At 47.2% G+C, this 22,477-nt stretch overlaps 1 protein-coding gene across 1 annotated transcript in view; it reads left to right on the top strand.

Moving 5' to 3' along the window:
• PLG (plasminogen) overlaps positions 1–22,458 on the top strand; it is a 47,939-nt gene extending 25,481 nt beyond the window's left edge. The window contains exons 11-19 of the mRNA XM_052645972.1: positions 3,027–3,208; positions 5,538–5,686; positions 6,745–6,838; positions 11,352–11,469; positions 13,417–13,491; positions 14,040–14,180; positions 18,260–18,366; positions 21,108–21,253; positions 22,297–22,458. Coding sequence (XP_052501932.1) covers positions 3,027–3,208; positions 5,538–5,686; positions 6,745–6,838; positions 11,352–11,469; positions 13,417–13,491; positions 14,040–14,180; positions 18,260–18,366; positions 21,108–21,253; positions 22,297–22,458 — 1,174 coding nt within the window. The remainder of the gene's footprint in view (positions 1–3,026; positions 3,209–5,537; positions 5,687–6,744; positions 6,839–11,351; positions 11,470–13,416; positions 13,492–14,039; positions 14,181–18,259; positions 18,367–21,107; positions 21,254–22,296) is intronic.
• The last annotated feature ends 19 nt before the right edge of the window (positions 22,459–22,477 follow it).

Below are 22,477 nucleotides of genomic sequence, written 5' to 3'. Positions count from 1 at the left end.
GGAACCACGAGATAAATGAAGATTACAGAACCCCCAGGGCACTAGGCGATTCTGTGTTTGCAGAGTGGAGATTCTTATGAGTCAGAGAGGAGGAACCTCAAGGGACACCTTGACCATTCAGTAAGGAATCCAGAAAAGTCCCAGTTTATCAGTTGCTGTTGTTGAGTCGCTAAGTTGTGTCCAACTCTTTGCGATCCCAAGGACTGTAGCCCACCAGGCTCCTCTGTCCATGTATCAGTAGGGTTAGTGTATTCCTTGGATAAAAGCTATTCTAAAAACATTTGCGCAAAGATTAAAAGTAATCCTAAAAGGATCAAAATGATCTCCAAGTAAATTAACTGTCTGCCAGAAGAAAATGCGAGGGTCTTGAGAGGACAGTAACAAATGATTCCAGGAAGAAGACAAGCTACTAAAAATGGACGAAAGACTTCATTTAAAAGATGTTCCACAGGGAAAGATATGCAAATGGGCAATAAGAACCTGAAAAAATGTTCACCATTTTAGCCATCACAGAAGCAAGAGTTATAGTCACAGAGCCGCTGCTGCTCAGGAGCTCAGTCGTGTCCGACTCTTTGTGACCCATGGACTGTAGCCAGCTGGCTCCTCTGTCCATGGGATTTTCCCAGCAAGAATGCTGGAGTGGGTTGCCATGCCCTCTTCCAGGGGATCTTCCCGAACCAGGGATGGAACCTGTGTCTCTGCATTGCAGGCACCTTCTTTTACCACTGAACCACCAGGGAAGCCGCTATAACCACAGTGAGATACTACCAAATACCCAATGGCAATGACTGTTACTAAAAAGACAAAGAGTAAGAAGTGGTTCTGAGGACGGAGCAGGGACACCTGTCATACCTGGTGTGTTTCTGTGTGTGTGTGCCGAGTCACGCCCCACTCTTTGGGACCCCATGGACTGTAGCCTGTACAGTTCTTCCGTTCATGGGATTCCCAGGCAAGAATACTAGAGTGGGTTGCCTTTCCTTCTTCAGGGGATCTTCCCGACCCAGGGATCAAATCCACATCTCTTACATCTACAAAAAGATCTACCAGAAAGTTCTTATCAGCTTTATTCCTAAAATAACCCCAAACTGGAAGCCACTTCAGTGGTCACCAATAAGAACATGAATAACTGGTAAGATGCTCATACCATGGAATACTATTCAGAAATAAATAGGAACAAGCTACTGATACCCTCAAATTGCATGGGTGAAAGCTCAAAAACACTGAGAGAAGGGTATACCCTTGCATGAGTCCATTCATATGAAGTTCTGGAGTAGAACTCAATAGTATTTTCCTCCAAGGGGAGGGCAGCCAAGACTGAGCAGTGACCCAAGGGCGGTTTCTGGGGGGTGATGGCATGCTCTCCGTCACAGCAGGAGTGTGGGTTATGCAGGTTGTGTGTTCATCAAAACTCGTCCATCAAAGTACCTTTACGGAAAAAAAGAGCAGGAGCCTGTTTCCTGTGATAAGCCTTTCTAATACACCCAGTTACTTGGAAACCTGCTGATAGACTTCCTCAAATTGTGGACCTGGGTCTGAGATGGTCACTTGTCTCTAGTCCCCACTGATACACTGTTGGATTCCAATAGAACATTGGAAGTTCCAAGTGATCTCATGAGTCACAGAGTGTGGGTCTGAGTTCCAAAGGGAGTCCAAGGCTGAGACTTCGGAGAGGCTTTGGCAGAGTCCTTGGGAGGTCCCAGGGGTCCAAGCTGCCCAGTGAGCCCCAGGCCCCTCCTCTGCTATGTCCTTAGCCTGTTGCTTCTGACTCAGCTCCTGCAGAAGCCCTGGTCTACCCAGACGTCCCCCTTCCTCCCTTTGGCCCCACTCTCCTTTAGTCACATCGCTCTTCCCTCCATCCCCGAGCGGCTGCAAGTAGACGAGCCTGGGGCTTCTTCCTGCGTGCCCCAGAATGCATCCTCTAGAAACCTCATCCAGCTGGTTTTCCAGGAGGCTGCCAGAAGCCTTCCAAACCCCCAACCCACTTGGTCTGCCTATGCTATTTACAGTAATATTACTGCCATGAGCTTTTGTTTCCTTGTAAAATACAGTAGGGCTTTCTAGGCGGCTCTAGTGGGAAAGAATCCGCCTGCTATCGCAAGAGACTGGAGTTCGATCACTGGGTTAGGAAGATCCCTGGAGTAGGAAACGGCACCCCACTCCAGTATTTTTGCCTAGAAAGTTTCATGGACAGAGGAGCCTGGTGGGCTGAAGTCCACAGGGCTCCAAAGAGTGGGACTACAACTGAACACACACACACACACACACACACACACACACACACACACACACAAAATACACTATGAGTAAACAGACTAAGGGGGTTGATCTGGGAATATCATCCTCTTGTATGTCTTTTCTGCCTTGGATAAATATGTTTTAGTTCCAACTTCCATAGCCCTACTCACACAGAAGAGAAAGCCAGAGGTATAGATATATTTGTTTGTACACAAAAAATGTAAAATAGGTACTTCAAAATCTATATTGGTTATCCCTGGGGAATTTATTTAACACTCCCAGGGAAAGGAAAACATTCTGATACTTTCTCTTATACATGTATATATATATGATCTGTTTTTATGTGCAGCATGTATTATTTTTGATTATTTTTAAATAAAAATTATAACCTACTTTAAAAAACTCACCCAGTTCTTTAGAAATTGAGGACCATCTATGCCTGTGACATTATAATAATAATTGGCACCTTTGGTAACTTGGACTTCCCTTGTGGCTCAGCTGGTAAAGAATCTGCCTGCAGTGCAGGAGACCTGGGTTTGATCCTTGGGTTGGAAAGATCCCCTGGAAAAGGGAATGGCTACCCACTCCAGTATTCTGGCCTGGAGAATTCCGTGGACTGTGTAGTCCATGGGGTCACAAAGAGTTGGACACGACTGAGCGACTTTCACTTTCACTCTGGTATCTTAATGGAAATATTTCAGCCACTTCATTGTAACAAAATTCAGAGGGTGCTGGGGTGCCCCTAAAGATTCGCTCACCTCTCATGACCTCTATTGCTGTGGAATTTACAGCGGCTTGACAATGAACTACTGCAGAAATCCAGATGCCGATAAGAGCCCCTGGTGTTATACCACCGATCCGAGAGTGAGATGGGAGTTCTGCAACCTGAAGAAATGTTCAGAAACGTCCGGGCAGGTGGCAAATGCTCCTGCGGCTCCCCAAGCCCCAAGCATAGAGAATCCTCCTGAAGCAGGTAAGAAGTCTGTGGCCAGACATCTGTGTACTCGGGTAGAGAGATGATAAGCGGTGGAGAGTCTTTTGGAGGCAGAGGCTTCATTGCTGAGGGGGGACTGGAGTGCTGGCTGAGTGCGATGGGGAAGGCTGCTTCAGGGTATCATCTGGGGAAGCCAGAGCTGCTCTTGCTGGCCTGAAGGGGGTGGGCGTGTCTTTAGGAGTTGAAAACTAATGAAATGAGCTTGTGGACCCGGCGGGGGAAGGAGAGCGTAGGAGTTGAGCAAGTAGCGTTGACATATATACACTATTACGTGTAAAATAGATAACTAGTGGGAAGATGCTTACAATATAATATGTGCATATAATACAGGGAGCCCACCCGGGTGTTCTGTGATGACCCAGAGAGATGGGATGGGAGGGGGGTTATTGTTTGTTCTTTTACTTGCTCAGTCATGTCCAACTCTTCGCGACCCCATGGACTATAGCCCACCAGGCTCCTATGTCCATGGGATTCTCCAGGCAAGAATACTGGAGTGGGTCGCCATTTCCTTCTCCAAGAGAGCAGGGAGGAAGGCTCATAAGGGAGCATATATATATATATATATAAAATTATGCTTGATTCACATTGTTACATGGCAGAAATCAACACAACATTGTAAAATAATTATCCTTCAATTAAAAAAAGTGGCGGATTCATGTTGATGTGTGGCAAAACCAATACAATATTGTAAAATAATTAGCCTCCAATTAAAATAAATAAATTTTAAAAACTCTCAAAAAAACAAATATATATATTTGTAGATATATTTAAGTAAATGAACAAGAAGGTCCTACTGTATAGCATCTATCATATCAGAGAACTATATTTAAAATCATATTTGTATATGAATCACTTTGCTGTACACCAGAAACTAATACAACATTGTAAAATCAATTACATTTCAATAAAAAAATGGCTTATTTGTAAAAAAAAAAGAAAAGAAAAGTAATTGGCTGTGAGGGATGGATACAGTTTTGAGCCTGGGTGGATTGAGATGATGATGGTGGCCGAGATGGGACATTCTAGAAAAGCAAATCTCTGCCTTTTGCATGGAGGGGTAGAAAGGACTGATTTGGTTTTGGATGTACAGAGTTAGGAGGGCTAGGAGGACTGTCGATGATCACCTCCAACAAAGGCTTGGAGAGAAGCGGACATGCAGCTCCAAGGGTCTGGGGGCTTGAGGATAAGCATGTCAGCCGAGGTGGGAGGCAAAGGATAACCAGGCTCTTCTCCACCTCCCCGGCCTTTTGCCTGCGTGTTGCCCCACATGCTGAGCCTCTGGTCCTGTGGCTGTCAGGCGGCAGGAGTGCTCGGCCCTCCAACAGGGTGAGGTCACAGAGGGGACAGACTCTTTCCCTGCCCTGGCATGAAAGCTCAGTGGTCTCATGGCTTATCTGACCGCTTTTGGGTAATCCAAGATCGGACAGAAACAATTAAAATGAGGGCTTGGTTTCAAGATGAGACCCCCTCTCCTTCTGGAGGTGGTCTTGACTCCTCTGAGATGCTGGAGAACCTTACTGGCTGCTCCTTACTGTCCCCCTGTATACCTGCTGTATGTATAGGACCAGCTCATCTCTGCCCCCGCTTTGTTGGTGAGACTTTGGGCGCCATGCCCCAGCTGGGGATCCCTCCTGATGAGACCTCGCATGGACTCAGGTGGTCCTCCCACATGACGCCCCACGTGTGGTTGTGGGTAGCTCACACAGCCTGGTCCTGGCACACACCAGCACAGCCCTGCTCCTTGGCCAAGGGGCCAGCTGGTCCAGCTTTTGCTGTCTGGATTTTCCAAGTGCCCATCAGAGCATTGTGCACCGGGCCCCCACGTGTAACACTTAACAAGGGCTCAAGCCTCATCCCCAAGGTACGAGGTGAGGGAGGAGTTTGGGGAAAGGACCTCTAGCTACCTCTTTATTACCTCTTTCATCCCAGAAGGTGGCAGAGCTCTGGCCAAAATAATATACTTTTATAAAATCCTTTTCCACCTGCACTCTTCGTCGAGAGTGAGTTGTTCAAGTATCATCTCACATTTCGTAGTGGCGTCTGTTCCCTCTCAGTCTGTTATAGAACTGAGTATCTTAGTGTCCCAGCCAAAGTTCCCATTCTAACACCGGGACTTGTGATTCCTTCTGAGACAAGAGCATCTCTGGCGACTTGTTAAAAAAGTTGGCGGGGCTCACTGAAGCCTCCAGGGCTCCTGTGTTCCAAAGGACGTGACCACAGCCTGTCCTGAGAGACGCCGAGCGCTGCTGTTTGCTCCTTGTCGCCGGGTCAGGGTGGGACAGGTGACACCGTTCCCTCTTCCCTCCAGACTGCATGCTCGGGATGGGCAAAGGCTACCGCGGCAAGAAGGCCACCACGGTGGCCGGCGTCCCCTGCCAGGAGTGGGCGGCCCAGGAGCCCCACCAACACAGAATCTTCACTCCAGAGACAAACCCACGGGCAGGGCTGGAGAAAAATGTAAGCCACTTTATTCGGACTTTGTGTTGCCTTTTTTTGATCAGCCTTCGCAAACCGAATCGAACCTCTGCCCCAGAGAGGCTGCCTGACTGAGCGTTGGTGTGGGGTGGGGAGGGTTCGCCAGAGGGTTCAGGGGCCTGAACCTGTGATCCCACAGCCTCAGCGTGGGGGGTACAGTTAGCACGGCCGGCCAAGCCCCTAGCTTCTTATCTCTTTCGTTTGTGACACTTCCTGCCTGCTTTTGTGTTTCCGGTGTTTGTTCTCTAGGTCCTTATAATCAAAGATGACCTTCATGACACTGTAGTTGGATGTTCCTAGAAGAAAAATTGGATGGGCCATCAAGACTCTGCTAGGATTTCCCCTACACTCACACAGTCTCTGAAGGGTTTCCTTTGGGGGGCGGTCTTGCCATGGCTGACCCACGGAGGGTGCCTGGGCCAGGGGAATAAGAAGTTCCCCCTGGTGGCTCAGATGGTAAAGCATCTGCCTGCAATGCGGGAGACCTGGGTTCGATCCCTGGGTTGGGAAGATCTCCTGGAGAAGGAAATGGCAACCCACTCCAGTACTCTTGCCTGGAGAATCTCACAGACGGAAGAGCCTGGTAGTCTACAGTCCATGGGGTTGCAAAGAGTCGGACACGACTGAGCGACTTCACTTTCACTTTAAGCAACAGTGAACAAGTCATCGGGCAGAAGACTGGCCTGAATCCTCATTCCCACGTCCCACGTCCACAGTCCTCTCTTGCTGGGTGGCTCTGGGCCCCACAGACACAAGCTGCAGGGGAGGCCCCTTTATATAATCTCCACCCCAAGAGCCCTCAGGGTCCACACCCCTTCTCCAAGCTCCTTTTGAACAAGGAGACGTGACCGATGGCATTCTATGAGTCAGAGGCTTCGTAAGCACCCTGAAATTGACTCTGCCCACTTCTCTGCCAAAGAAACATGACCTTTCGTCTTCTAAGGACAGAAGTGAAATCGATGTGTGTGCCTTCTATCACCTTCTCTGCCATCCCCTGCCCCGGCATGCGCCCTCCCCCAGACACTTGCCTCTTTTTCCAGTACTGCCGTAATCCTGACGGTGATGTCAACGGGCCCTGGTGCTACACCACGAACCCAAGGAAACTTTTTGACTACTGTGACATCCCTCAGTGTGGTAAGCTGCTGTCTCTTTTGGAAGGAAATGGCTTTTATATAAATGTGGTGTCACCTGGTCTCCGATCTGCAAGACATGAGTTTGGGCCAAGCACTTCTGGGCAGGAGAGGGTCCCCTCTCTCCCAGAGCCCTCTTTTCATCCTGGGCCTCTTGAATCAGTCCTACTCATGGTCCCCATTTTTAGGCACTCCCTTCCTCCAATACTTTAAATAAAATACATAAAAAATCCTCCCCAAGAGCAAGTTCAGAGGTGATCTCTTTAGCCTCCAGGGGGTTCCACTGACCTCTCCGATGCCTGAAAAACAAATTCAGAGTCACCCAAATGGGAAACTCTCTCCTTCAGCAGCTGAGAAGTAAGATAGAAAACAGAGACAGCAGGAAATAGCTAAACATATAGTGTCTATTGTAAACTTTTATACTGTCATCCTCGGAGAAGGTGATGGCACCCCACTCCAGTAATCTTGCCTGGAAAATCCCATGGATGGAGAAGCCTGGTAGGCTGCAGTCCATGGGGTCGCTAAGAGTCAGACACGGCTGAGCAACTTCACTTTCACTTTTCACTTTCACGCATTGGAGAAGGAAATGGCAACCCACTCCAGTATTCTTGCCTGGAGAATCCCAGGGATGGGGGAGCCTGGTGGGCTGCCATCTGTGGAGTCGCACAGAGTCGGACATGACTGAAATGACTTAGCAGCAGCATACTGTCATCCTAAGAATTTAATGAACATGGCTCCTTACTAAGGCCCAACATTCCTCATCCTAAGATGCCTACGCATTAGCCGTGCATACGCCAGACAGCGTAGAGAAAGCTTGCTCGAGTTCTTTCGTTGTTTCTCAGACTTTTCTGGGGAGTGAGAAGCTTGGATCACAGAAAGGGAAGTTGACCTTTGTTCTGAAAAGTCTGGGCTACAAGTCCAGGGATAGGTCTGGAGAACACCACAAAGCGCTCTGATTCGGACCCCGTTTTACTCTCTGCTGACCCTCCGTCTTTGCAGAGGGATTCTGTCCTGATTCTTGATAATAAGCCTGGACTTCTTTGCACAGCTTGATGGCTTGTGTTTGTGCCTGCCACGTGGGGGGACAGGCTGGAGGGGAGAAGGTGTGGCTGCAAGGTCACTGAAGTCCACGTCCAGAGGTGGTTTGGGAGGCAGCTTGGGCAAGGGGTTGAGAGCACAGAGCCACCCTCAGGCTTTGCTTCGGGGCCGCTTGTGCCTAGAGCAGGAAAAGGAGGGCGAGGCCAGGGCGAAGAAAAGATTCTCCTTGGCCACAGTCACCGCGCTCCCTGGGCTGAGGGGAAGCATGCAGCGCACTGCTTCTCCACTGTGTATTTTCTCAGTTCTCCAGACTCTGCCTCGGCGGACCCCCTACCTGAGGGTCCCCAGTGGGGTTCGTGCCTCCCTTTCTGCTCCTCCCTCCCACCCTTCAGCTTTCTGGAACCCCCTCTGCCTCTTGGGTCACGGGCTCGCTGACTTGGACAGGGTGCCCATCTGGCTCAGTTGCCTATCACGCCATTCCTGCCCTGGCTCTACAGCTGTGCCAGGGAGTCATGCACCTCTGATGCCCACAGAAAGGGACCTACAGTAATATCCCAGGGGCAGCCCTCGGCCACCAGCACACGCTACAGGCTTCTCGAGTGTCAGGAGGCTTGGGGATCCTTCTGCAGGAAATGGGTGTCAGCAAACAGACCATGTGCTCTGATCACATGGCCACATCATGATTAAGTTGGGGACGGCACACTGGGACAGTCCTTTCTCCATCCTTTCCTCTTTCATCCACCTCTAAGAACCTGGTTATTTTCCATCCTTGACTTGGGTGAGGGTACCAGAATTGTTCAGTTCAGTTCAGCTCAATCACGTCCGACTCCTTGCGACCCTATGGACTGCAGCACACCAAGCCTCCCTGTCCATCACCTACTCTCGGAGCTTACTCAAACATGCCCGTCGAGTCGGTGATGCCATCCAACCATCTCATCCTCTGTCATCCCCATCTCATCCTGCCTTCTATCTTTCCCAGCATGAGTGTCTTTTCTAATGAGTCAGTTTTTCACATCAGGTGACCAAAGTATTGGAACTTCAGCTTCAGCATCAGTCCTGCCAATGAATATGCAGGGTTGATTTCCTTTAGGATTGACTGGTTTGATCTCCTTGCAGTCCAAGGGACTCTAAAGAGTCTTTTCCAACACCATAGATCAAAAGCATCGACTGTAGAAGAGGCCATTTCTTTCTTTCTTCTTTATATTTATTTGTTTGTCCGCATCAGGTCTTAGCGGGAGGCATATAGGACCTAGTTCCCTGACCAGGGATCGAATCTGGGCTCCTGCATTGGGAGCGTGGAGTCTTAGACGCTGGACCACCCGGGAAATTCCAGGAGGCCATTTCCAGAGGTCTGCACCTGGAGGTTCATCTTACGCCCCCTGGAGCATCTCTGGGGCCTCTGTTGAACCCTCCAGTGTAACATCTTCCTACACACCCACCCATCAGAATGTAAAGATTACAAACCTCACCTATTAATATTTCCTTTTTCCTGGTGCTTAGAGCAATGCCTGGCACTGCATGTATATATTTGGACACATATTTGCTCAATGAGTAAATAAATGAATGAAATCTCAAATGACAGCTCCTCCAGTATGACAGGTCAATGCTTAAAAGGGTGGCTCTCCCAAGTTAAGGGGACTTTTTGTGTGTATTTGTATGTTTTTTTTTTTTTTGCTAATTTTATTTGATTTTTCAGAATGTGAAATCTTTTTGAGCTATGACTTTTTAAAAAGGTTATTTTCATATTTTTTTTCTTTTTTTTAAAAAGGATTTTTATTGCTCATTCCCTGGGAGATTTCCAAACTTTAGTTAAAATTTCCAAACTTTACATTGTAACTCACATGGAAAACATCTTTAAATGAAAAAGTACCATTGATTTAACTTTTTAGGCTACATATAAGCTTCTTTAAGCAACTCACTTGAAAAATTTTGTAAATATTCTGTGTTATTAAAACAAATGGCACCATGCAAACTGCATAGAATAGCATAAGGAAAACAATTTGAAATCAGAACTACATTCTATTCAGCCCAGTATTCTGCTTCTCAATTTTAGCAAGGGCTTGTGTGGGTTTTCTCTTTAATATCAACCTCAAAAATTGAAAGATGCCCATTTAAAATATAATTTTATTTATTTATATTCATTTATTTTAAATTGCAAATTTTTGTTCGTTAACAACTCATTTCAGTTCCACCAACACAAACAGTACAAATAATAAGTATTGTAATTTAAAATAAATAGAACTTAAGTTTTATTTTGAATAGTGAGCCCAGGGTGCCATAATATCTGTGCTTGTTCTTTCCTTAGTCCATTTCTGTAAGTCCATTCTGTGTAAGGCACAGTAGGAGAAATTAAGGTCAGTATTAAAAAGTAGGATTTGATTATATTGTATCTTTAAAAAAAACAACAACTTCTATATATAGATTCTCAGAATAGGCCAAGACAGTTGGAAAGGTATTAGGAAAATTAAGGTTCCAGCTTCACCAGAGGATAAAAATCTCTTGGTTGATTAAGACTAAAACTTTTCTCCTTATAATATTTATTATTAACTATGACTTACGCTTCTATTTTTGAAGATCCTAAAGGTCTCCAGACAGTGGAGAAGCATTTTATGAATACCTATGTACCCCCTGACCTGTTTTGGACATTAGCGAGTGATACTAACCAGAAATGGAGCACTACCTCAATCTCCAGGAACCCTGCAGGCCAGGTGGAGACAGAAAGCAGGTGGGAGATGAATAGAGAGGCTCGTGAATGGAAGTCATCCCTGAGGCGCTGGGTTAGTCTTGGGAAGCTTCCTGGAAGAGTGGTCCTGGGGAAGCTTCCTGGAAGAGTGGTCCTGAAACTGGCCAAGAGAAAGCATTCAGTTCAGTTCAGTTCAGTTGCTCAGTCGTGTCTGACTCTTTGCAACCCCATGAATCGCAGCACGCCAAGCCTCCCTGTCCATCGCCATTAGTTTAGCATAGTTATCCTTGCTAAACACATGCACACAAACCCACACATACATGCACACATACAGATTCATAATTTAAAAATACCCTTATTGCCTTCCAATGAGGATGACAATTATGGTTTTCAGCAAACTTTACATAGTTCTGATGATGGTGGTGGTTATGATGGGAGTAACGATACAGTCTCTAGATATATCACCTCAAGTCAGAATAACAACTTGTGTCAGTCAAGCTCTTCTCCACAAAACTCTCATTCTAATGCTTAGCTCTTCCCAATTTATTTAATCACTTCCTTAAGAAAACAGTAAAATAGAAAAGCACTTATATTTTCTAGAAAGGAGATGGTTCTGTGTTGTCCACTACCACTTCTTGGAACTTAGAAAAAAAATATTCCAAGAGATGTTTATGAGTTTCCTATTTAGTTTGAGTTTGGGGATGTGAAAAGTTCAGTGCGTCGACAAGTCATGACTTCATCACGAGTTGCTCTCTTTCACGTCTTCAAACGCAAATCTTCCCACGTTGTGCCACAGAGTCCTCATTCGACTGTGGAAAGCCCAAGGTGGAGCCGAAGAAATGCCCTGCAAGGGTTGTAGGTGGCTGTGTGGCCAAACCACACTCCTGGCCCTGGCAAGTCAGCCTTCGAAGAAGGTAACACCATTTCCAGAAATGATTTATTCCATCCTTCTGGGTAAGCTCTGCAAAACCTTGGGGTTGACATATATACATATGTACATGTATATGTATATATGTACATATACATGACATATATACACTACTGTGTATAAAGCAGATAACTAATGAGAACTATGGTACAGCTCAGGGAACTCTCTACTCTGTGCTCTGTGGTAACCTAAATGGCAAGGCAATCCAAACAGGAGGGGCTATCTGTATATGTATTGATAGATCTGTATATGTATATACATACGTGTATGTGTAACCGATTCACTTTGCTGCATAGCAGAAACTAGCACAACACTGCAAAGGAACTATACTCCAATGAAAATTAAACAAACAGAAAACCTTTCTGCATTCAACTAAATCCACATACCGCCAGTATCTGGTTATACTCCATTTATCGTTATAAAATATAATGTAATAAAATATTGGCTATGGCCCCTATGTTGTACAATATATCCTTGTGGCTTATTTTATAACTAATAATTTCTACCTCTTAATGCTCTACCCCTGTACGGCCCCTCCCCTCTCTCTCATCCCTTCTCCCCACTGGTAACCAAAAGTTCCTTCTCTGTATCTCTGAGTCTGCTTCTTTTTTCAAATGTTCTTTTCTATGTTATTTAATCTGAAAATGATTTGAAATTAGAATCTTTTTTTTTTTTTTTGATCTGGGTAGCTGTCATCAGAATTGTTAAATGTAGCAATTTACACTAAGTTCCAATACTGCTGGAAACGTATGAAAGATGCTCTGAGGGTTTATATAGATACCCACTGTGGCTTTGTAAAATGAAGAGAGAGGGATATTTTTAGAAATGAGACACCTCGTGGGGGAGGGTAAAGATAAAATTATCTATAATATTAAATCACAGATGCAGAGTCTTTTTCCCTTCCTTCCTTCAACAGTTTTGTGAACTACTGATTTTAATCAAAAGATGCTCACCCATATCAAAAACACCCCTTCTTCAGTGGAGGGCAGCCATAACTGAGGCGTGATCATCCCCATCCTCCAGGACCCAGACGGTTCTGGTGATCTTTGGTGTTCGCCTTTGGTCAGTCCCTTTTCCTGGGTGTCCCATTCAAAGCACTCACGGAAAACAGGCTAATCCGCCTGTTGATGCTTCCTCGTCGCAAGGCTGCACCAGTGCTCGTGCGTCCAAACGCGGCGCTCTATGGTCTTTCTTCCGTTCGCTGGTGAGATGCTGTTCCGGTCCGTTTCCCCCTGTGGCTGCGTTGGCTGTTTTTTTCTTTGCCTTATCACGTGGTAACTGCTTGCGATACCTGATCCTGCGATGCTACTTTCCCTTATTTCCTAGTCCCTCTTTCCCAAGCTGCGCTGGGGTTTGTTTCCTGATTGATAGTTGCCTTGCTGGCTCCCATTCACTTGCATCTGTGTCTTTTCCATAATGAAGGTCTTCAGAGCGGCTCATGTAAGTTTTATGAGCAATGTCGCACCCCAGCAGTTCTACAACGTGAATGATTTAGAAGACGTTTCCCCCGCCCCAAAGTGAACTTTCTCAAATAGCATGAGCAGATGCCCTGGAATCACGGGCCACTCAGGATCCCATTTGGCACCCTGAAGAATGACTGGTCAGGCCTTACACAGATCTCCAAAAGACACAGAAGAGGCCTCAGTGGGCTGCAGTCCAGGGCCAAAGGGCCTCCTGGTGGTGTCATGCCGCTTTGCTCCCCTGTGGACAGGCCTGGCCTGAGCCCCAGCCCCACCCCACCCGGCACCCTGGGTGGTAGGGTGACCTCCGGAGGACCCACTCACTGCAGGAAGCTCAAAACTCCTGCCGTCCTTGCCACCACCTCATCTTTTGGGAACATTAATGACCTCGAAACAGAGTGAGCACCACTTTTGGGCTTCTGTAGAACTAAATCATCAGATTTAACTAAAATCCTGGCACTTTTTCCTTCCAGATCGAGGGACCACTTCTGTGGAGGAACTCTAATATCCCCAGAGTGGGTGCTGACTGCTGCCCACTGCCTGGACGGGTATGTGTTAGGGGACCCCAGACGTGAAGACTTCCTTGTCGTCAAGGCCCCCTGCCTCCTTTTCTTCATCTTCTCCCGCCCCTCTCTCCTCCCTTGTCGCCTTCCCTTTCCTCCTTCCTTCCATGGCTGTGACGCTGGGGACGGGGGTGGGGGCAGTGGTGGATGTGAAGGCAGAATTGCCAGGGCCGCTGGGTGGGAGAGGAGGGGGTGTTTCTGGAGAGAAACGAAGAAGGCAGACCCAGTCTGGCAGGTCGAGGAGGACTGACAGCAAGACAGAGCCTTTCGCCACAAGGGGTGTTGGTCTCCCCAGGCTCCCCGACCTGGGGTCTGCCCTGTGCCAACCTCAGTGTTGGTTTCATTCTTCCTCTGTGGTCTGACAACCTTCCTTAACCGCCAGGTTCAGGAAGACCATGAAGTTGTTTCTTGCCATTCAGAGGCCTCCGATTGTAGGTGGCTGAGCGGGGAGGAGACGTGGTGTTTATGGCTCCAAAGGACATCCGGCGCAGGGCTGGCCCCTATTTTGCTGCTAATGCGGATGTCTTCTCTAGCCTTTTAGGGCCGTCATTCTACATAGTTATCCTGGGTGCACACGAGGAGATGGCCCGGGAAGCGAGTGTCCAGGAAATACCAGTGTCCAGGCTGTTCCTGGAGCCCTCTCGGGCGGACATTGCCTTACTCAAGCTGAGCAGGTACCGGTTTGCCCACGACGTTCACCTTGTAAGCCCTGAGAACTTTTGCTCGTGGCTGGATTTACGAGCCATGACAGTTATGTGGGGCTGGCACCAGCTAGGACCCCAAAGGCATCAGGCTTTGGGAAGAGCATTGACCTTGGTGAGGAAACCTGGGCTCAGCCCTGCTCGCCTGCTACAGGGGCTGGGTGAGGATGGAGGTGGGCGGAGGGGAGAATGCAGGTGACAGCTGAGGGGTGTTCTTCCCATGGGGTCATGACGGAGGCCTCAGGACTCAGTTTCGTCACGTGGAAAGAGAGTGTGTTGAAACATGAGGCACAGGTTATCCCTACAATTCTCTCACTTAATAAGTTCCCCTGGGGCTTCCCTGCTGCCTCAGACGGTAAAGCCTCTGCCTGCAATGCGGGAGACCTGGGTTCAGTCCCTGGGTTGCGAAGATCCCCTGGAGAAGGAAATGGCACCCTACTCCAGTACCCTTGCCTGGAAAATCCCATGGACGGAGGAGCCTGGTGGGCTACAGTCCACGGGGTCGCAAAGAGTCGGACACCTTCACTTTAAATAAGTTCCCCAGTCAGCTAGTATACATTCATAATCAGAGAATTATTCAGTTATTCCAGGTTGACATTCTCTTTGCAACATAATAATATGCTCGGGGGCATCAAATGTGATTATGTATGTCAAAGCACTTTTAACAAGAAAGGCAGTGCGCATACACACTCAGAATTCACAAGAGCACATTCATCTTCCTGCCTCTGGTTTTGCGTTTCCTATTGAAGGGGTGTTTTTATTAAGTCTGACAAAATGATCCCCCCCCTTTTTTTTTTCTGTCACTTGAAAGTTAACGGTATTTGGAAACAGGTCTCAGGAGAGCGAGCTAAATAAAGAGACAGCCCCTTCGAGAACAGTCACAAGATGGACAGCCACAGTGGTGGGCTGATGGGTCCCAGGGGCAGGGGGCAGTAGCGGCCGTGAGGAGGACGGCCAGGCCAGTGTGCGGCCAGCAGTCAGGGGTCTGAGGGGGCTCTCTGGGTCTGGGCAGAAACACGTCACGCCTTTCCTGGGTCAGTCCACTGAGGAGTGACCCCCTCCTAGAAAGGGAAGACAGGGCCTTCTCAGCTTAGCCAGCTTCTTCTTTCTTCACCGTCCCCTGGGCCGTCAGGAGGCTCTGCTCCTCAAACAAGTGATCCAGTAAACGTGGGGTTCTGGACGTGTTCTCTGATAGACTATGCTTGTGCTTATGGGGACCCACCCTCAGGCCGCCCCCACACCCCAGGAGGCTCAGTCTTCAGCATTCCGTGAGAGCAGTCTACACGTGAGCGTGGACCGCTCCTTGTGAGAGGCGGGGGCTCTTCTGGTGACCCCAAGAGGATGGTGGTGGTTCAGCCGCTCAGTCGTGTCCGACTCTTTGAAACCCCGTGGACTGTAGCCCGCCAGGCTCCTCTGTCCATGGGTTTTCCCAGGCAAGAACGCTGGAGTGGGTAGCCATTTCCCCTTCCAGGGGGTCTTCCCCACCCAGGGGTTGAACCTGCGTCTCCTGCAGTGGCAGCCAATTCTTTACCACTGAGCCGCCTGGGAGGCCCTGCTAAGATAGAATCAAGTCTACAGAATCAAAGTTCTGATGCTTGAGTCTCTGGAATTCTAAGGCATGCAAAAGTTTATTAAAAAAAAAACATACTACTTTGTTTATGCAAGGTGATTACTTCCAATCCTCTTTCATTTGGTGTCTTGCATTGTATCGGATTCTTATAGCCATGATGTTGTGACATTTATGGGTGAGGAAACTGAGGACCCCAGAAATGGGACAGCTTGCTCCTGGTGACACAAGGCGCTTGCTATTTTTAAAGCCCTGTATTTCAGCTGGATGGTGCACTGCCAGGGTCCAGCCCCAGTGGATACAGGGTGATTCGAAGGTGGGGACGGCATCAGCGTCCTTGGAAAAATACACATTTAATTACAGATATATAGAGAGATTAGAAACGGATAGTGTAGTAGGAAAATTAGTGGAGAAAAAGAGGCTGAATAACTTGGTTTACGTGGAATAGCACCCATGCTCCAGATGGGAATTCAGCCAGAAAAATGGGGAGCAAGAAAGAAATGACATGGGAGAATCAGTCTTTCCGGAAACTGATCCGATTTCTTTATTTTTGGGTTTGCTTATATACCTTTTGTTACACATAGGGATGAATACAGAGTCACGCGGGGGTCAGCAGTCCTGACCTTTATCAAAATCAGGTGCTTCACATAAATGTATAAAAAAAAGGTCTTGGGGATATTACATCATCTTCTGGCCATGAGACCTGCTGACATTTTATGATCCTTTCTTTCTGATAACCAAAAACTTATTTTTTCCAAGGGTGTTTTTTCTTAAACCAGGCACCACCCTCCAAATAAAGTTGCATTCCTATAGGATGAGGGTGTAGTGAGTTACAATCAAGAAAGCAATTTATTTAACCCAAGGTTAACATGATTAATCTTAAAGGTTAATACTTATTTCTCCTATATGCTTAAAGGTTAATACTTATTTCTCCTATATGCTAGTTATATTCATTATAAGGGCAGGGAACATGGAGATTTAGCAGCAAACATCAGCCCGACAAATGAAAATCCTTTCACCAATGCTCCCCTTAAGATCTATTTAGTCTTAAGATAGTGATAAAGTTACATTTTTACATAGCAAGGACATAGTGATTTATAACAAAGTACAGTGATCTATTACAAAAGAGAAAATTCATTAACTCAAAAAGTCTAGTATTGCTAACCTTAAAAACTACTATATTTCCTTTTCTATATTCCAAATACATTGATTAATATATTCCCAGGTGCCTAAGGATATGGAGGCAATCATTGACTCAACAATGAGAAAAGCCCTATGCTAATTAAGACTCTCAAAATACTCCAAAACTCTCTGTGCTGTTTATGGTTGAGAGGTAGTAAACAGTCATGTGCTTAGTGGCAGGAGTATGGATAATCCTGTCACACAAGCTAGTCTGTCAGCTGAGAGGTTTGACCTAAGACACCCTTGTCACACCCAGGGCAGGGAATTGGCAGCAGTTATTGGCACAACAAATGAAAAACCCTTCACCATTATAATTCCTAACCAACCCATTATACTAATAATTTCTAACGCCCCCAAAGAATTTGCCTTTAGTAAGTCTAAAACATCTTGTGCCTCTCAGGTTGGGAGGCTGTAAACAATCACATGTGGCTGGACGAGGGCTAGATAACCTTCAGAGCAGTCCGTAAGCTGAAACACTCTTGTCATGCCCAGGAATTTTTATTGCCTTGGAGCTGCACGTTTACTCCTTCTCCGAGAGAAACGGTTATGGGGGAGAGCCCCCCGTAAAGTCAGAGGTGTAGGTGAGAGCATAAAACAGACTCTGGTTTTGGGGTAGATGCTCGGGAACAGGGGGTTTCCTGAGGCTTGATCACGCCTTTGCATATGCCAAGCCTCCTTCCTCATGACCTTTGCCATGGGTGGAGTTCCTCACGCTGGCCCCCAGCAGTGCACCTACTGATTGAAGCCCTATTAACTTGCTGTAAAAGTGTGCATGATATAAAGTTCCCATAGTGCCAGAATAGACGAGAAAAGTCCTTGTCATCTCTGCTCCCACCTCTGGTTTCTTGTCCACAACTGGTGCCTTTTAAATAAAACGTTCCATTTGTTTAACTCGTAAGATACTATAGGCAAATGTGAGGGTGAACAGTTGTTTTCAGCTGGTCAGTGAAGCAAGGAAATACCAGCTGGGAGGGCTCTGGGGCTGAGGCAGGTGGCATCCTATTGTGGGTAACCAACCAGTGACTTCCCAGGTGGCTCAGATGGTAAAGAATCTGCCTGCAATGCAGGAGACCTGGATTCGATCCCTGGGTCAGGAAGATCCCCTGGAGAAGGAAATGGCAACCCACTCCAGTATTCTTGCCTGGAGCATCCCATGGACAGAGGAGCCTGGCGGGCTACAGTCCATGGGGTTGTAAAGAGTCAGACATGACTGAACAACCAACACTTTGACATTTTCATCCAGTGAATGGCAGAAGCCTCCCAGCCCAGCAGTCAAATGCAACTTTCGATGTTTCCCTTTCAGCCCTGCCATCATCACGGGTGAGGTAATCCCAGCTTGTCTGCCATCCCCGAATTACGTGGTCGCAGACAAGACAGTATGTTACATCACTGGCTGGGGAGAAACCCAAGGTAAGATAAATTTCATGACTCACATGTTGAACTGCTTCTGACCTGCAGCCTACGTGAGAAAAGGGGCATGTGTGCCAATTTTTACCGGTGAATGAGGTCCACTCCCTTCCTGACTGCCTGGGCACCTGCCTGGTCTCCATAATTGGCCAACCGTGGGCACGGACGAGGGAAGGGTTAGTGTTTCCTTGAGACTCTCAGCGCATAAATCCAAAGCTAATACCTTCTCCTCAGCTAAGTAGGGTTTTGACACAGCTGCAGATTAAGGGTGTTAGATTATTTACGTGAGCTTAACCACATGGAGTTCTTAAACATAGTGAGTCAACAACAAAATGATAGTTCAACCCATCTCCCCAAATACCCACACAGTCTCTGTCTGTGTGGAGAGGCTGTTGGGGGCAGGCAGACTGACAGCTGGGGGCAGAAAGGTCCCAGTTCTAGGAAGGCTTTTGGCCTTGGTGGACGGGGTGAGGGCCAAGAGGGGATGTTCCTGCAAAATCCTGGATCAGCACTCGAACTATAATTTGGGGATCCCGGCTTCCCTTTGCAGTTTGTCCTGCATTATACTATAAAACAAATTATTGTTATATCCTTCAGAATTGGCCCTAGGAACATTAAGAGGTTGTCTTAGGTCTCTGCCTCATTTTTTGGAAGTGCTGGTGGAGGACATCAGAGCGGAAGTCAGGAGCCCTGGAACGTAATTCTGCCTCTGCCACTGGCTAGGGAGAAGGGACCAGTCACCTTACCTCTTGGTACCATTTGGCATCTAAACCCTCATCCGTAAAATCCGTGTTTTCAAACGATGTTCTACATGTTAGCCTCAGTTTTCTCATCTGTATAAGGTCATTGTGCAGATAAAGATAACATATATAAAGAGCTCAGTTCTTTGCAGATGGGATTTTAGCAGCTCCTGTGCTTCTTGCCCAACCACAACCACCATCACCATCTCACATTATCACTGTCGTTATCGCCGCCGTCGCCATGGACACCACCTTCACCATGAGCATCACGGTCAACCCCCAACCCTCCCCATCGTCCTCACGGTCACCGTCATCAGGAGACATCTCCTAACGCATGTGCAGCAGAGCCCTCTAGGTCACCCTTAGTCTCACAGCCTCAGGCTCTCAGCCATGCCATCTCTATTGTGGCCACAAGATGGCAGCACCTCTGCACATTTCTGGTCAATTGGAGAATTTGTCCCTCGCATCACGATGTCTGTCTTGCTCAGAAAGCAGATGTCAGAGCAGGACACTTTTAAACTAATTTTCAGCAAACATTTTTTGAGAAGGCTTCACCATCCACAGATCTACTCAATTCAAACAATACATCCTGTGGTCAGGACCTTCCTCCCCTGCTGTAACCAGCACTGGGACTCTCCCCTCTTTGTCAATCCATGGTCCTCTCACGAGCTCCTGTCAACTCCAGTGTGAGTTTTCTGAACGCAAGACAATTTTCCAAGTTTGTTCAAAGTCTTTGGAGAGATAGTACCTTATTTCTTGGCTGTTTCATGCTGGCAAAGCAAAGACCTTGTAAAACTCGTGTAAGCTGGGCTTGCAAAGTCGGAAAACTGGTTTCTTTGTGAAAACACTGAGACATACCTGGGTGTGTCCATCTGGAGAAACATCATTTCTTCTTGTGATTGTGCAAGGGTTCTATTTCCACCTGCCAAAGTAAAACAGTGGTTTTTCTTACGCACAAAAAGGAAATACAGTGGGGAAGACAAGCGCATGGAAGTGTCCCTAATTGGAAAAGGAAAGTAAATTTTACTTTTTAAACTATTTTGACGAGTACAATTCAGAGGCATTTAATATATTCACACTGTTGAACAACCATCACTGCTATTTACAGAAATCTTCAGTTCAGTTCAGTTCAGTCAGTTGCTCAGTCGTGTCTGACTCTTTGCGACCCCATGAATCGCAGCACGCCAGGCCTCCCTGTCCATCACCAACTCCCAGAGTTTACTCAAACTCATGTCCATCGAGTCAGTGATACCATCCAACCATCTCATCCTCTGCCGTCCCATTCTCCTCCTGCCATCAATCTTTCCCAGCATCAGGGTCTTTTCAAATGAATCAGTTCTTCACATCAGGTGGCCAAAGGATTGGCGCTTAAGCTTCAGCATCAGTCCTTCCAATGAATATGCAGGGTTGATTTCCTTTAGGATGGACTGGTTGGATCTCCTTGGAGTCCAAGGGACAGATATCTTGTTTCAGCCCAAAAGGAAATCCCAAGTCCATTAGGTAGTCACTCCCCACTCAAATGTTAATTATAAAGATGAATTATAAAATACTCACTCTGAAGATGATTCAAGTCCTTACTATGTAATGTTGTGTGAAAAAAATGTGCAATATGATGTAAGGTACAAGAAACATGAAAATCCTGGAAGAGAATATATAAAATGCATATGGTGGCACCAGTATTTCTCAGTCTGGCATATATTAAAAATAAATTTTTCTGTAGTTTGGGAAAAGAAGCAGAAGATACCCACATAAACGAACCTCAAAAATCCTACAAAGAAGCCCAGATTAACTAGGTCGTCGGAACAAGAAACCTTATGTAATATTTATACTTTCAAGGGTCAAAAAAAAAAAAAAGAATTCCAGTAGTTTTGGGAACCGACTCCTTGTCTTATGCAACCTCATGTATAAACCAGAGACCTATCGTTCTTGCTCTACTGTTCTGGAAGTTCCCGTGTGGACAGGGTTCGGATCCAGTAACGCTTTCTTTCATCTTTCTCAACGCAGGCACTTCCGGTGAGGGCCGCCTGAAGGAAGCGCGGCTGCCCGTGATTGAGAACAAGGTGTGTAATCGCTACGAGTATCTCAACGGGAGGGTCAAGTCCACGGAGCTGTGTGCCGGCGATCTGGCTGGAGGAACCGACAGCTGCCAGGTAAGAAAAGACGAGAGAGATCAGCGCTTGTCTTGCAACGGCCTCCCTCAGCCCCTTGGATGTTTCAGCCCCAAAGCAGCAAATTCGAGCAGGATTTGTCAGTCGGAGGCCACTGTCTAAACCTTGCCCAGAAACCTTTAACGCATGTCTCTGATGATTGACTCAGATCATCAAGGGTGATTTCTAGGCCCTTGAGTTCCAGGCTGGTTGTAAGGGCGTAGCCACATCGTGGTCATGGCCCCCACCCTTCTGGGAGGATGCTGGCGGGTAGGACCTTTGCAGGAGGGAAGGGAGGTCGGTATAAGACAAAGGCCCCCTGCACCCACTTTACAATTGTTCTTGGGGTTACCCTCCCTAAAAGAAACGCCCCCAAATTTGAAGGGATGAGTACAGTTCTCATAAAGGATTTCCCGCCCCCCAGAAACACTAAATGGTATGGTTTTGTTGAATATACTTTGCTAAGTAGTGAAGCACAGCAGATGTTCAAATAATATGTTAGTAAGGAAGGTGAAAGTCGCTCAGTCGTGTCTGACTCTTTGTTACCCTGTGGACTACATAGTCCGTGAAGTCTCCAGGCCAGAATACTGGAGTGGGGAGCCTTGCCCTTCTCCAAGGGATCTTCCCAACCCAGGGATTGAACCCAGGTCTGCCGCATTGCAGGCAGATTCTTTACCAGCTGAGCCACAGGAGAAGCCTGTTAGTAAGGAAAGTGAAGTGAAGTCACTCAGTCGTGTCTGACTCTTTGTGACCTCGTGGACTGTAGCCTACCAGGCTCCTCCATCCGTGGGATTCTCCAGGCAAGGGTACTGGAGTGGGTTGCCCTTTCCTTCTCCAGGGAATCTTCCCGACCCAGGGATTGAACCCGGGTCTCCCGCATTGCAGGCAGATGCTTTATCCTCTGAGCCACCAAGGAAGCCTCTGGTTAGTAAGGAAAGGAATGTTCAAATACTGGGGAAACGTACCTTTAGGTAATGGAAGGATGATATCCCATAATGAAAGGAGGGATGCTTAGTCCTCTTACCGCTTTCCTTTGCTCTGTACAGGGTGACAGCGGTGGGCCTCTGGTCTGCTTTGAGAAGGACAAATACATTCTGCAAGGAGTCACTTCTTGGGGTCTTGGCTGTGCACGCCCCAATAAGCCTGGTGTGTATGTTCGTGTTTCTACCTATGTTCCTTGGATTGAAGAAACTATGAGAAGGTATTAATTAGATGGGAGACAGTGAC

The sequence above is a fragment of the Budorcas taxicolor genome, chromosome 9 (genome assembly GCF_023091745.1).
Source record: "Budorcas taxicolor isolate Tak-1 chromosome 9, Takin1.1, whole genome shotgun sequence".
In the NCBI taxonomy this organism is placed as follows: Eukaryota; Metazoa; Chordata; class Mammalia; order Artiodactyla; family Bovidae; genus Budorcas; species Budorcas taxicolor.
The sequence above is the reverse complement of the archived record's forward strand: the minus strand, read 5'-3'. Positions and strand labels throughout refer to the sequence as shown.